Below are 15224 nucleotides of genomic sequence, written 5' to 3'. Positions count from 1 at the left end.
GAGAACCTGCACAGCCCACCTGAGAGTCGCACAGCCCACCTGAGATTTGCACAGCCCAACTGAGTGTCGCACGGCCCACCTGGAGACATCAAGGCACCAACCCAGAACAACAAAGAGTATGAAACATCAACACAGAAGCCTATCCCACCTCAAACTAACCACTCAGCTATCATGTTCTCAAACAATTCATCCCCACACAGCTACCGCCTCATGTATCACTTGGCGCTATATAAATCCTGTATAATAATAATAATGAAGCTTCATATTATTTTGTATTGCCGTATAACAGGGGTAGCAAAACTCCAGCTGTGGTGAAACTCCAAATCCCATGATGCATCTCTCTCCGGGAGTCATGTCTGTGGCTGTGAGAATCTTGCAATGTCTCATGGGATTTGTAGTTCCACCACAACTGGAGGGCCGGAGTTTGGCTACCTCTGCCGTATAATGTATTGCTGGGGATTTGTAGTCCTCTATAGCTGTTCGCCTTTATATTCTCAAAAAAAAAAATTGCTGCACAAAGCGCTAGAGTGTTCGGGTTCACTTGAAGAAAATGTGGCAATCCTAGAGTGCCCACCCCTGCTCTAGGAGCTGCCTCACAGCCTCTTCTACAGGATCTGCTCTGTGACTGGAGGAGGTGGAACATGTGATTCATCTGTCCCCCCACCAATCACAGACCGCCTTGCATTCTGGGAAAATAATGCTAGGAGTTCTGTGAATGGACGTGAGGGCACGTATTGCTGCATAAAAAAGAATAAACCCCACATACACTCCAATTATTATAATGATATTGTTGGCTGTACATTATATTTTAACTTTAGTTCTCCTTCAGGGAGAGAATCATGTTGCACTTGGCACTCCCATAATCATCTGCCTCCAGCTGCCAAAACATACACAGCAGCTGCCGCGCATGCTCACTGTGTCCGCTCTCTGACGGCGGCTCTGCCCCAGTGCGCATGCTCCGTTCCCCGCCTGCCACTTCAGACTCCCAGGGCGCGTGCGCTCCGACATCTCGCGTCATCAGGGAGACCCGGCGGAGCGAGAGTTGGGCGACGCATGCGCGGAGATCCCGGCGGATCCTGTGAGGTGCCGGTACTCGGCTGGGTAGGAGTTAGCGGCGGAAAAGCCGGAAAGTGGCCGGTAACGTCCTGACCGCATTATGTGACCTTCCCGGAGCCCTTGTGTGCCTAGGGTTGCCCCATGGAGCCATGCAGTGACAGGACCGAGAGCCCCCCGGCACCGGGACACAGTTCTGTGTGTGCTGAGCCTCATCGCCTATAGGAGGCGCCATGTCTGCCGGGCCCACAGCGCCCCCCTCTGCTCAGATGGCGGGAGGACCTGTGGCTGAGAGCTGGTGTTATACCCAGGTAACGGGGAGACACCCCCAAATATATATAATGATACACATAGATAACAGGGAGCCCCCCAAATATCCATCATAATACACATGGATAACAGGGAGCCCCCCAAATATCCATCATAATACACATGGATAACAGGGAGCCCCCCAAATATCCATCATAATACACATGGATAACAGGGAGCCCCCCAAATATCCATCATAATACACATGGATAACAGGGAGCCCCCCAAATATCCATCATAATACACATGGATAACAGGGAGCCCCCCAAATATCCATCATAATACACATGGATAACAGGGAGCCCCCCAAATATCCATCATAATACACATGGATAACAGGGAGCCCCCCAAATATCCATCATAATACACATGGATAACAGGGAGCCCCCCAAATATCCATCATAATACACATGGATAACAGGGAGCCCCCCAAATATCCATCATAATACACATGGATAACAGGGAGCCCCCCAAATATCCATCATAATACACATGGATAACAGGGAGCCCCCCAAATATCCATCATAATACACATGGATAACAGGGAGCCCCCCAAATATCCATCATAATACACATGGATAACAGGGAGCCCCCCAAATATCCATCATAATACACATGGATAACAGGGAGCCCCCCAAATATCCATCATAATACACATGGATAACAGGGAGCCCCCCAAATATCCATCATAATACACATGGATAACAGGGAGCCCCCCAAATATCCATCATAATACACATGGATAACAGGGAGCCCCCCAAATATCCATCATAATACACATGGATAACAGGGAGCCCCCCAAATATCCATCATAATACACATGGATAACAGGGAGCCCCCCAAATATCCATCATAATACACATGGATAACAGGGAGCCCCCCAAATATCCATCATAATACACATGGATAACAGGGAGCCCCCCAAATATCCATCATAATACACATGGATAACAGGGAGCCCCCCAAATATCCATCATAATACACATGGATAACAGGGAGCCCCCCAAATATCCATCATAATACACATGGATAACAGGGAGCCCCCCAAATATCCATCATAATACACATGGATAACAGGGAGCCCCCCAAATATCCATCATAATACACATGGATAACAGGGAGCCCCCCAAATATCCATCATAATACACATGGATAACAGGGAGCCCCCCAAATATCCATCATAATACACATGGATAACAGGGAGCCCCCCAAATATCCATCATAATACACATGGATAACAGGGAGCCCCCCAAATATCCATCATAATACACATGGATAACAGGGAGCCCCCCAAATATCCATCATAATACACATGGATAACAGGGAGCCCCCCAAATATCCATCATAATACACATGGATAACAGGGAGCCCCCCAAATATCCATCATAATATAAAAGGGGACACCCCTAAATATACACCACTATAATACTCACAAAATAGTTTAGAGCCACAATTCACCTCTAAATATCCATCATCATAATACACCCAAGTAGCAAGGAACCCCCAGATATCAATGATCAATATATACCCAGGTAATGGGGAACCCCAATACACACCCAAATATCAGTGGTCATAACACATCTTAGGTAATGGGGAACCCAGGAACGGCTGCCGGGGGAGAGAGGGATATGGGAGTGAGGGATAGGGAAAGTGCCGGGGGAGAGAGGGATAGGGAGAGTTCCGGCTGCCGGGGGATGGGGACAGAGATGGGGAGAGTGCCGGCTGTCGGGGGAGTGAGGGATAGGGAAAGTAAAAGTGCTTTCTTATGTTCTCTTAGACCAAAATGATCAATGAACTCTTGCAGTGCGGGATAATTGAATAGACTCGTATTCTTGCATCTCGGTGAGCTTTGTGTATTTCTTCCAGATCTGTGTAGTAATCTAGTGTGAGACTTGGAGCTTCCTGTAATAATGACCGCTCGGTGCTGCCCTCACTCCTTGTGCAGGGAGACTCGTCTTGTCTCCACCCCCTCTGGTAGTTTTCTGTAGTGGGTGGAGCCTGCTGGGCCACTCCCACAACTTTGCTCTCAGCAGAGTGATATCGGCACTGCTACTTTTACATGGTAATATTGGGGTTTGCAAGGCATTTGGCGCACACTGATTGGGTTTATATCCTTTGTGGCTATTGAGGAAAATATATTTCGATAAAAGATTTTGTGGCCAGAGTTTGGTTGGCTGGCAGCCATGTTTTATGGAGTATTTACAATTGGAGATGAGCAGTTTGATTTGTCGGATGGATGTGTCTCGTGGGGGCTGTTTAAAGTTATATCTGAAGGTGAAACTTTCTTTTGCTTTTGGATAAAGTTGGGGAAGGACGAAAACCACTGTCATTTTTTTGTGTTTGTGTCTCAGGGAGATTTCCCTTCACTTCCTGTCCTGTAGACTCATCAGGAAGGGAGGGGATATCTTGCTAACTGCAAGGAAAATACCTGAAGTCATTTGCTGTGTACAACAAGTATGGCTTCTGTACAGCCACCCAGATCACTTGTATAAAATGATCTCCGGCTCCTGCGGGTCTACATAGATGTGTAGAGGAAACCACCTGCCCGGCGCCCAGAACTGCATGTCCCGGACGATAGAAATCCCGCACCTCTGATCTCCCTAATGGGGACACAGACGGCAATAAAAGCCTGACAGAGGTTCTCTATCCACATCTAAAAGGCAAAAAAAAATGTTGATTTTGGTCGTTATACTCTTGGATGATGGTGGTTCGCTCCGTCCATGTGTCTCTATGTACAAGATGAAAAAAAAGCGGAAGTTGCAGCAATCGCATAGCTTGGGATGCAACCGCCATCCCCAAATTGGAGGGAATCTTTTTTTCCTTCCTGCTTGAAAATTCTTAGTCATAGTTTATATTAAGGACCCACCGATATTGGTACTTCTGGTAGCATGGAGCCAGTGTTCTATCGAAAAGCTCTGACTCATCGAAATCTCCAACTACCTCACTGCCGGGCACGTGCAAGTTGGAGATTTCGACCAGATGGCGTTAAGGCCGTGACACACTGCACTGCCTTTGCGAGCAGTGTGTCATGTCATTTTCTGTTCGGCACCACAGCTTGCGAGAGCTCGCGGAGCTGAGCGTGCCGAGATGAACAATTTCAACTTCAGCCAATCGGCTCGCGCGTATAAACCAGCGCGTCGCGATGCGACAGCTGGCAGGTTGTTTTACGGACGAGCCGATTGGCTGAAGGTGCTGTCAATCATCTGACTGCACTCAGCTCACACACTGCACGCAAAGCTCCGTGCCGGATAGCCTTGCTTCGCTCTGCACGGCTTCGCGTGCAGTGTGTCACGGCCTTCAGGCTGCAAAACAGAAAGACTGACGGAGCTCTGTACAGCTGCATTTTAACAATATTCAGCATGTGGCAAACTCGACGAGTATTCTGAAAAAGCAATCTGCGCATGCGCACCGCAAACTGTACAGAGCTCCAGTCTTTCTGAGCACCGGAAGTGATTAGTAGATTTTGATGAGTTGGAGCTTTCGATAGAACACCGGCTTCCTGGGCAATCAGGAAGCCGGACAGCGTGTCATTACCAGCTGCCCGGCTTCTTGATTGCCCAGGAAGCCGACTCCATGCTGTTTGGGCGGCTCGATGCTGATTGCCCAGGAAGCGGCTCCATGCTGTTTGGGTGGCTCGATGCTGATTGCCCAGGAAGCCGGCTCCATGCTGTTTGGGTGGCTCGATGCTGATTGCCCAGGAAGCCGGCTCCATGCTGTTTGGGCGGCTTGATGCTGATTGCCCAGGAAGCCGGCTCCATGCTGATTGCCCAGGAAGCCGGCTCCATGCTGTTTGGGCGGCTCGATGCTGATTGCCCAGGAAGCCGGCTCCATGCTGTTTGGGCGGCTCGATGCTGATTGCCCAGGAAGCCGGCTCCATGCTGTTTGGGCGGCTCCATGCTGATTGCCCAGGAAGCCGGCTCCATGCTGTTTGGGCGGCTCCATGCTGATTGCCCAGGAAGCCGGCTCCATGCTGATTGCCCAGGAAGCCGGCTCCATGCTGTTTGGGCGGCTCCATGCTGATTGCCCAGGAAGCCGGCACCATGCTGATTGCCCAGGAAGCCAGCTCCATGCTGTTTGGGCAGCTCGATGCTGATTGCCCAGGAAGCCAGCTCCATGCTGTTTGGGCGGCTCGATGCTGATTGCCCAGGAAGCCGGCTCCATGCTGATTGCCCAGGAAGCCGGCTCCATGCTGTTTGGGCGGCTCGATGCTGATTGCCCAGGAAGCCGGCTCCATGCTGATTGCCCAGGAAGCCGGCTCCATGCTGTTTGGGCGGCTCGATGCTGATTGCCCAGGAAGCCGGCTCCATGCTGATTGCCCAGGAAGCCAGCTTCCCAGCCAACCAGCATGCAGCTGGCTTCCCGGCCAATCGGGAAGCCAGGAGGCGGCTCATTACTCATGGCCCAGCCTTCTGATTGGCAGAGAAGCCGGCTTTATCTTCCCTGGCAGCACTGCCGGTCAGAAGAAATCTCCCTCTGACCGGAAGTATCAGAGCATTTGGGTGAGTACCAGTACTCTGCCAATTACTCTTTATCGGCACCAATACTAGTATGAGTATCGGTGCATTCCTACTTTATATGAAGGCAGCGGCGGACAAATTAATATGGGATTCAGGAGCCTGTCTGTCCAATCCAGGAGTCAGCAGGATTTTTAGGTCGCCGGCTCCATTGACAACAACCAAATTTAAAATTTTTGCACACACACTACAATCTGGATTTTAGGATAGAAAATGACTTTCAACCCCCAAACAAAAATATATTTTCTGAAAGCTTTGTGAGGCCTTGTAGAATAAAAAAAAATGGTAGCTGCGTTTTTTTAAAGTGTTGCACGATTTTTAGGAAGAAAAAACCCACTTACATGAATTTTAGTGCACACAAACACAATATAATAATACCCCTTTTTTTGTCAAATATAAAAGATGCCGTCACATCGCGTAAATAGATCCCCAGACATGTCAAGCAGTAAAATTGCGTGTGCAATGGCGAAAAACTATGGTACTCAAATTGTCCATTGGCGATGCTTTAAAATCCTTGACTGCTCATCTGTTTAGAGTTAACATCCAAATTGATGTTACATGTGCATGTCCTAAATTTTCATTAGCATGCAGCTAGTGGGGGCGTCTGGGTTGGTTTGTACTTTTTTTTTTTCTCTTAACTTTATTGCTATCACACAGTGGCTAACACGCACCTATGTGACAGCATTTGGAGGTGACAGGTTCTCTTTATGGAGCCATCTTGGGCCTTTTAGAGCCTGGCACAGGGACAGACAGCCTTAGGTGTTCCCAGGCGTCCTGTGAGAATCAGCACGGGTTGGTTTGCACTTGCAGGGTAATTGCTTTGTTCATACTTAGTCACATTTATTAACTATGATGAGGTCTGGCGTAACTTTAGATAGAACTCCTGAGAAGGCCGCAGGCTGTAAACTCTGCCCAGCCCTGAGCTGACTACAGCAGCCTAAAGCTGAACTCCGGGCAAACTGCCAAATGCACAGATTAAATACATACATAGGAGATGTTCTACCTACCAGGATGTGGATTTCTGTCCGTGCAGTCCTGAGATTTAAACTGCTCCACCACACAGAACAGCCCTGTCTGGCTGGGCAGTAGATCTGATCTGAGATCTGCAGCTCAGTAACTTTTACATGATTTGTCCGTCTCCCAGCCTGTAACTGGACAGCAAAGGAGAAGCAGCGTACTGATGAACTTATGTATGTCCCTCTGCTCTCTCCCCTGGTCAGCATGCATCTTTTACTGCTGAACAGCGATTGGCTCCTTTTGCTGATTTTCCCTCCGCCAGTCTAAGCTCTGCTGTACATGGAGTGTAAGAAACTAATACCGGGTCAAATTCAGGTTGCCCATAGTAACTAATCAGCTTCCCAGTGTGTTCAGTTAAAGTGGTACTAACTGCTCCCTTTTTTGTTTACTTTAATCTACCAACAAGTGAAGCCGGCTTCCTAGCCAATTGTGAAGCCGGGTGGCACGTCATGATCTGGCTTTCTGATTGGATAGGAAGCCAGCATCACTTGTTGCTAGGCAGCGTGGCTTCCTGGCCAATCAGGAAGTCCGGACGCAAGTCATAATGTGCCGTCCAGCTTTCTGGTTGGTTAGGAAGCCACACTGCTTAGCAACAGGGGAAGGTGGCATCCTAGCCAATCAGGAAGCCGAAAGGGGGATCATAACCCACCACCCGCCTTCCTGATTTGAAAAGAAAGCTGGCTCCATGCTCCCTTGGCACTGCCGGTCAGAGGGGATCTCCCCCTGACCGGAAGTTCCCGTATCGGAGGTCAATATCAGAGGATTTTTAACTGAATCTGCACTTTGCTCATGCAGGGCACTGCGACAGGTCCACTTAAAGTGGGTCTACTGTTTAGATAAGACTTGAAAATAAAGATGTCCCTGCAAAGAATGCCCGCCTCCCCCCCTCCTGAACATGAGAGCTTGAAATCCCATATGAATGTATCCTTGCACGCTCGTTGGATTTTAACTTCCTGGTACAGAAAATGTCACCCATGCCACCTAGAGTAATTTTTCAGGCGCTGTGTAAATGATCATTTTGGAGTGTGGCACGTTTTGTTGACTTTAGGCCCCTTTCACACGAGTTGTCCAAACGTGTCCGTCTGTCAGTTTTTCATCCGATCGGATGCCCAATGCTAGTCTATGGGCAGTGAGGTCTAAATGGACGTGCGTCGGTTTATACCTGGTTACCTCTAACTTTAGCCAGGTCCGGAAAAACAAACCAAACAGAGTTCCATTTAATCGGACCTGATCGTGTTGTATCGGGGGTAATCTGATGTAAACAGACACATGTCCTTAAAGTGGACCCTTTACCCTTATTTTTAAAATAACAACAAACACACCTTTAGAAATGTTTAGTAATGACAATCTACAAACACATACTTACAGATAATTGCCGGCTTTGTATTCTTTGCATTCCTTATTTCTATTTTCCTCCCTTCTGACAGTGGCCATGTTTACTAAGGGCGGATTCGTAGCTCTCCTTTTACTTCCTGGATTTCTAGGACATGTGACCATGCACATCATCTCAGGGGAGGAAAATGCCTTTCTATGAGATCTCGTGAGATTACAGATGAGATTTCCCAGCAATGCTCTGCTGATGACCAGGCATTCCCAGTGTGCATTGCTTTGCCAAACTGAAGTCATTTTGCCCTTTCATAGTAGGAAGTGAATGCGCGGCAAGTGTTACAATTTCAAAATCACAGCGTTTTACACCTGACACTTCTATGTTATTATTAATCATCATACATAGAGGGATGCATTGGTAGAATATGATTTCAGTGTAGATGTCCGTTTTAATATCCGACTCCCCATGGAACAACAAGGGGTCCGGCAGTTTTGGTGACATCCGATCCATATTGCTCCGATCAGGAGGGGATCCATACACAGAACCCCTCCTGATCAGCCCGTATGAAAGGGACCTAAAGCTGTCCATACACTATTCTGATTTTGGTAGGTTCCTGATGAACCAGCCAAAATTTGCACAGTGTGTGCCGCTGTCGGCACCCTTTAGGCCGGCACCCCTAGATCAGCTGAGCGAAGGATCCGGTTGGATCTTCAAATGAACAGAAGATCAGCTGCCAGCTCTGTTCGGGTATTCTGACGACGGCCCTTGTCAGAGTACAATGCAAACAGCAGGAGATTCCTCGATCACCTTTTGCCAAGTGTTAATGGACAAATCTGTTCTATTTTCTTTGTTCAGCCTGTGAGCTGAGCGAAGTAAATATGAGTGTGTGGCCAGCTTAAAGGAGAACTATGAGGTGAGTGATTTCCACTCACCTCATAGTTCTAGCCGACCTGTGACAATGAGACTGTCACAGGTCAGCTCAGTAGATCGGGAAGTGAGCGAACACATACCGGCGTTCGCTCACTTCTCGATCCTGTCACAGCTCTCTGCTGTGACCGGGGAGTGGCTGGATTTGTGTCCTCCCGTTACCCTAAGGAGAACTATGGGGAAAAGCCTTAACCCCATAGTTCTCCTTTAAGGCTACTGAAGTGTATTAACCACTTCAAGACCAGGTGTTTAGAACCCCTGCCTGGCCAGGCCATTTTTCAGTATTCAGCGCTGCGGTACTTTGAATGACATTCATACAACGCTGTACTGAAATGAATTTTATACAATTTTTTGGGGACAGATAGAGCTTTCTTTTAGTGGTATTTAATCACCACTACGGGTTTTATTTTTTACTATATTAAGGAAAAATTATTGAAAATTTTGGAAAAAAAAAATTTCATTTTTTTATTATATTAGGAAACATTTATTACCCAGTTTTTTGGTAAAATATAAAAGACGGGGTCACGTCGGGTAAATAGACACCAAACATGTCAAGCTTTAAAATTGCGCGCACCCGCGAAATCGCAAAAAACTGCCATACCCAAAATTGACCATAGGTGACGCTTTAAAAGCTTTTACAGCTCATCAGTTTAGTGTTATTAGTGATTGATGACCCTATAATTATTGCTCTCATTCCGACGTTCGCAGCGATATGTAACATGTGCGGAGTAATGGGTGCAATCGTCGTTTTTCGCACGTATGCGCACCCAACACCTGTTTGCATGCGTGTATGTATGCGGGGGACTTATTTTTTTAAATTTGTTTTTTTAAATTCTTTTTTATGTGTAACTGTAAATTTTTGGGGGGGAAAATGTAATTTTTTTTCCAATTTTTTTCCCCCCACTTAACTTTATTGCTATCAGATAGGGGGCTAATAAATCCCCTTATGTGATAGAAAAAGAATCCTCATACAAGCGATCCGCCGGCTCTATAGCCGGCGGATCGCTTGTATGGTAACAGGCATCGCTGCCTGTTTTTAAAAATCGGGCATTTCCAGCTCTAAAGACGTCTAAAGACGCCCGCTCAGATCTAGAGAGCTCCTGGCCGGCCGTTTTTTTACAACGGCCGGCCGGGAAGTGGTTAAGTGGTTGGACCATTTCTGTGTACAGCCCAGCTGCAACCTCTGAAACCAGTTTCTCTGCACCAGCCCACAGAGGAAGGTGGTTTCCACTCTCTCGCTGAAAGAGGAAAACCCCTTTTAATGTGCCAAAGCCGCTTTACTTTTTCTCTTTACATATGTGTTTCCACCCGACGTCCCCACATAGTGTTCTGTTCCTCGTTACATGCAGATCATTTATTTACAAAGTGGATACTTACGTTTTCCCTTTACTGTTGAATCTTCAGCGAGCTAAATGCCTTCTTTTTTCTTCTATCAGGTCAAGGTGGTGAAATTTTCTTATATGTGGACCATAAATAACTTTAGTTTTTGCCGAGAAGAAATGGGAGAAGTTTTAAAAAGTTCCACTTTCTCTTCGGGGCCAAATGATAAGATGAAATGGTGAGAAGCTTTCCTTTGTTGTATGGTATGCAATGTGCAAGTTTGTGTTCGCTTTGTGAAATGTTCTTAGCCGTGCATATTAATAACGTCCTTCCTTTCCTAGGTGTTTACGAGTTAACCCGAAAGGGCTGGATGACGAGAGCAAGGACTATCTGTCGTTATATTTGCTTCTTGTTAGCTGTCCGAAAAGTGAAGTTCGAGCAAAGTTTAAATTTTCTCTATTAAATGCTAAAAGGGAAGAAACTAAAGCCATGGGTGAGTCGCTGGGTACGTCTCAAAGTTTTATGTTGTTTTAGTGCTAGTGTGGCCTCATCATTTGCAAACACAAGAGCAGAATAGAATAGGATGGTTGCCCATAGCAATCTGATTCTAGTTCTCGTTTTCCAGTGTGCATTTGAAAGTTTAAAGTACAGGGGGTCCCCGAGTTAGGAACATCCGACTTACGTACGACCCCTACATACAAACGGAGGCTTTTACGGTAGAGCAGGGGGTCCCAGACTGCAGCCAAAGTGTACCGCACAGTGTTCCAGTAGTTGTAATGCTACCTTGCTCGTGCTGACGAGAGGTGCCCACCTTTTCGGGTCTGGTTTGTAGTACTGTACATACGTTACAGGAAGGTGGCTCTTGTTAGATGTGCAGGTGAGGGGTGCCAGCCTCCTCTTCCGGTTATGGTACTGTACATTACAGGAAGATGGCTCTTGTTAGACGTGTAGGCGAGGGGTGCCCACCTCTTCTACCGGGTCTGGTACTCTACATTACAGGAAGTTGGCTCCCGCTCCCGTTACTGTTGTAGCCCTGTACACACGTTTTTTCTCTTCACCCTGCAACAGTGCCTCCGAAAAACACAAATCTGATGCAAGTGCTGGTGATACAGCAAAGAAAAATTGCATTTAAAGTAGAAGTCCGTGGAAATTTTTTTTTTTTCAGTATTGTGTGAGGTTTTAACTGCTGTCTGTATCCTCATTAGAAAGATTTAATGTCGCTTCCTGTCCTTGAGACAACAGGAAGTGAGAGGAAATCTACCCCTAGGAAGGGAAATTCACTCCTGTAAGAGTCATCATGGGGAAAAGTTGTCTCCACTTTATCACCAATCTTTGTTTCCATGACAACCCACATTTTTCAAAATCCAATTGTCACAGGGACAGAAAGGGAGGGGATAATGTATCACTCGGCTGCAGATCCTCAAATCATCTCTTAATTGGTGCTGACACTGTCCTTCCTTCTGGAGGGTGGCTACATTTGTTCCCCATGGTCCCTGTGTGTGTAGTCACCGCTCCAAGCTCGTTATCGTGATGGACTACAATCTTATGTTTAGTTTTCTCATTTGTATTGAGATTGTAGTCCATCACGGGAGCGAGCTTGGAGCGGTGACTACTACAACACACACAGGGGCCATGGGGAAGAAAAGCCGAGTGATACACAGATAAGATACATTTTCTGTTAATAGTTCAGGTTCTTGAATGTATTTTAGTGTCACTTTTAACTGTAAATGAGGGATCTAGCATTATTTGTCTCACTCTGGCATGCGTGACGATTTCCAATATGTGTTGTGCAATTGTTTACATACACATGCATACCCTCCACATACATTGGTGTTCGTATGTGTATGCCCTGGCAACACTGGTGCTTTTGATTTTTATTTATTGGTTTGTTAAACTTTTTTCACTTAAAGCGGACCTTTACCCCGATCTTTGAAATAACAGCAAATACACCTTTAGAAACGTTTAGTAATGACAATTAACAAACACATACTTCTAGATCATTGCCGGCTTTGTATTCTTTGCATTCCTTATTTTCCTTTTCCTCCCCATTCTCCTCACAGTGACCATTTTTACTAAGGGCAGACTCATCCATCTCCCTTTACTTCCTGGAGCTCTGGCACATGCGACTAGGACATGTGACCATGCGCATCATCTCCGGGGAGGAAAATGTCTTTCACTGAGATCTCATGAGATTACAGATGAGATTTCCCAGCAATGCTCTGCTGATGTAACCTTCCCAGGATGCAGTCCTTGGGCACATTACATCACTAATGCCCAAGAGGACCAGGAAGTAGAAAAACAGTAATTAGAAGTAAAAGAAAACTATATTTGTTTAATGAATGTAAGATGGTTTCATATCAGCATGCAGAGCTGCGTGATGATGTGATTTTTAGTGAAACGGGGTAAAGGTTCGCTTTGACTTTATTGGTATCACAAGGGGATAACAAGCTAGAACCCTTATCAGTTTTTGAATTGTCTGTGTCCCGGAAGGCTACGTTTTCCTTACTTCCTGTCTGGCAGGACAGCACTTTAATTTTGCAAGCTTTAATATTTGCCTCTTTTTAATTGTTTGATTTTATTCAGAAAGTCAGAGAGCTTATCGGTTTGTTCAAGGCAAAGACTGGGGCTTTAAGAAATTTATTCGGCGGGATTTTTTACTTGATGAAGCTAATGGTCTCTTACCGGAAGATAAACTTACCTTGTTCTGCGAGGTAGGTGGAGTTCTCCCTTTTACTTGGTGTCGTCACTGCTTGTGTACTTTATATGAACTGGTTCTGTAATTAATGGAATTTACTAAATCTTAAAGCTAGAGTTTAATCTGCTTATAATTTGTCTTCCCCGGTTCCTCCTCCCTGACCTCTCCCCCCATCAACATGCTAATACATTTATTAAATAAAACCTTTCTGTTTTTATACATATTAGGGATGCATTGATACTAATATCAGTAAATTTGCCAATACCGAGTATTCATACTCGCACTCACCCAAATGAAACGTCAGGTATCTGGAAGCCGGGCGGCAAGTCATTACACGCCACCCGGCTTCCTGATTGGCCGGGAAGCCAGCTGCATGCTCCCTCTTCATTTGGTGACGAGGGAACATGCAGCTGGCTTCCTGGCCAATCAGGAAGCCCGGTGGCGTGTAATGACTCACCACCTGGCTTCCTGATTAGTCTGGCAGCTAGCCAATCAGGAAGGTGGGTGGCGAGTCATTACCCGCCCCCTGGCTTCCTCACTGGTCAGAAAGCCAGCTCCATGCTTCCTCGTCACCTGGCGACGAGTGAGAATGGAGCCAGCTTCTTGGCCAGTCAGCAAGCTGGGCGGTGTTTAATGACTTGCTGCCCGGATTCCTGATTGGTCAGGAAGTTGGGCAATCAGGAAGCCGGGCGGCCAGTCATTACCTGGCCTCCTGGTTGGCCAGAAATCTGGCTTCATGCTTCCTCCTCGCCTGGTGACGAGCGAACATGGAGACAACTTCCAGGTTAATCGGGAAGCCGGGCGGTGAGTCATTACACACCACCCGGCTTCTTTAGTGGGACTTCCGGTATCGGTATTCGTTATCGTGAGTTCCGGAAAAAAAATATCAGTACTCGATAACAAAAAAACTTTATCGGTGCATCCCTATCACATACCTTATTTTAGACACAGTGATGCCGTCACCTTGTTTCTGTGCTCCGCTATGCAGTGCAGGCAAATCATGGCTCATGGGAGAGGCAGACAGGGTGCTGGACATAGCTTCCTGAAAACGGTAAGCTGTGATAATATCCAGCGTGATGCTGAACCTCCATGATTTAATGCACTGAAATCTAATGAATAGCACACTTTGCTCTCTCTCTTCCTGTGTACCTGCTGTGTGTTAAAGGCCAACTTCAGGCCAATATTGTCTGCTATCCCCCCCCATACTGTATACATAATGTATTGCCCCTTTACTCTTGGGGGGTATAATTCAGATAAACTCTTAAACTTTGATCCCGGGGAGGCGGAGCTCCAATCTTTTCTTCTGGCTCAGAATGTGCGCGCCTCCTCAGCCTTATCACATGCTTTGTACATGATGATATTGGCACAAGGGCGGCCACATGACTGGAGGAATTGAGCAGATTGGGGCCCTGCATACAAAATGACGACCCCCTACGCATGAAAGTAATGATTATGTCACACATGTTGGGTATCGCCTCAATCCTTTGGCTTTATAGGGAACGCGATGTATACAATGTAAGGTGATTGTAATGGCTCCGTTGTATGCTGTGCTCCAATAGTAGAAGCTCGGTAATAACCCGCTATGACTGGCATGTAGATTTGTAGGCTTGATACCCCCAGTCATATGCAGGAGGTCAGAACCGAAGTCGGCTGCTGAAGACATCTTCACATGCCCCCCCCCATCTTCCGGCTCTGCTTGATTAGTAGCTTGCATGGCTTGTGAACGTGTTAATGGTTAATATACTTCCTTGTGATCTGCGTCTCCTGGAAATGTGTAAAATTGGCAAGATTGCAACTTAATTATACATTATTATTTGTGTGCAAGGGAATAATTGATATACAGCCCCCGAGACCACATGGTGCAAATATAGCACATCCGATTTCCATTTAGACAAGTGAAATGAGCTGTACAATGAATTTGTTATGAATACAATTAAGGGGCTGACACGGAGGATGTAGCGTGTGTCTGTCTCGGAGTGAGCACGATCCGAGCTGACTGCCGCTCCTTCCCCTTAATGACCTAACCGTTTGGTCATTTTGGTAATCTTTAGAATATCATTAG

The 15224-nt window shown here is 46.6% G+C and overlaps 1 protein-coding gene across 1 annotated transcript in view; it reads left to right on the top strand.

The window, feature by feature from the left end:
* Window positions 1–999: 999 nt before the first annotated feature.
* The window catches only part of SPOPL (speckle type BTB/POZ protein like), a 27253-nt gene continuing 13028 nt past the window's right edge, over window positions 1000–15224 (top strand). Inside the window, 4 exon segments of the mRNA XM_018554233.1 lie at window positions 1000–1364; window positions 10584–10705; window positions 10809–10960; window positions 13051–13178. Coding sequence (XP_018409735.1) covers window positions 1287–1364; window positions 10584–10705; window positions 10809–10960; window positions 13051–13178 — 480 coding nt within the window. The 5' untranslated portion in view covers window positions 1000–1286.

Source organism: Nanorana parkeri, unplaced genomic scaffold (assembly GCF_000935625.1).
Source record: "Nanorana parkeri isolate BGI_ZX_2015 unplaced genomic scaffold, ASM93562v1 scaffold148, whole genome shotgun sequence".
Taxonomy (NCBI): Eukaryota; Metazoa; Chordata; class Amphibia; order Anura; family Dicroglossidae; genus Nanorana; species Nanorana parkeri.
This window is presented reverse-complemented; position numbering and strand designations above follow the sequence as displayed.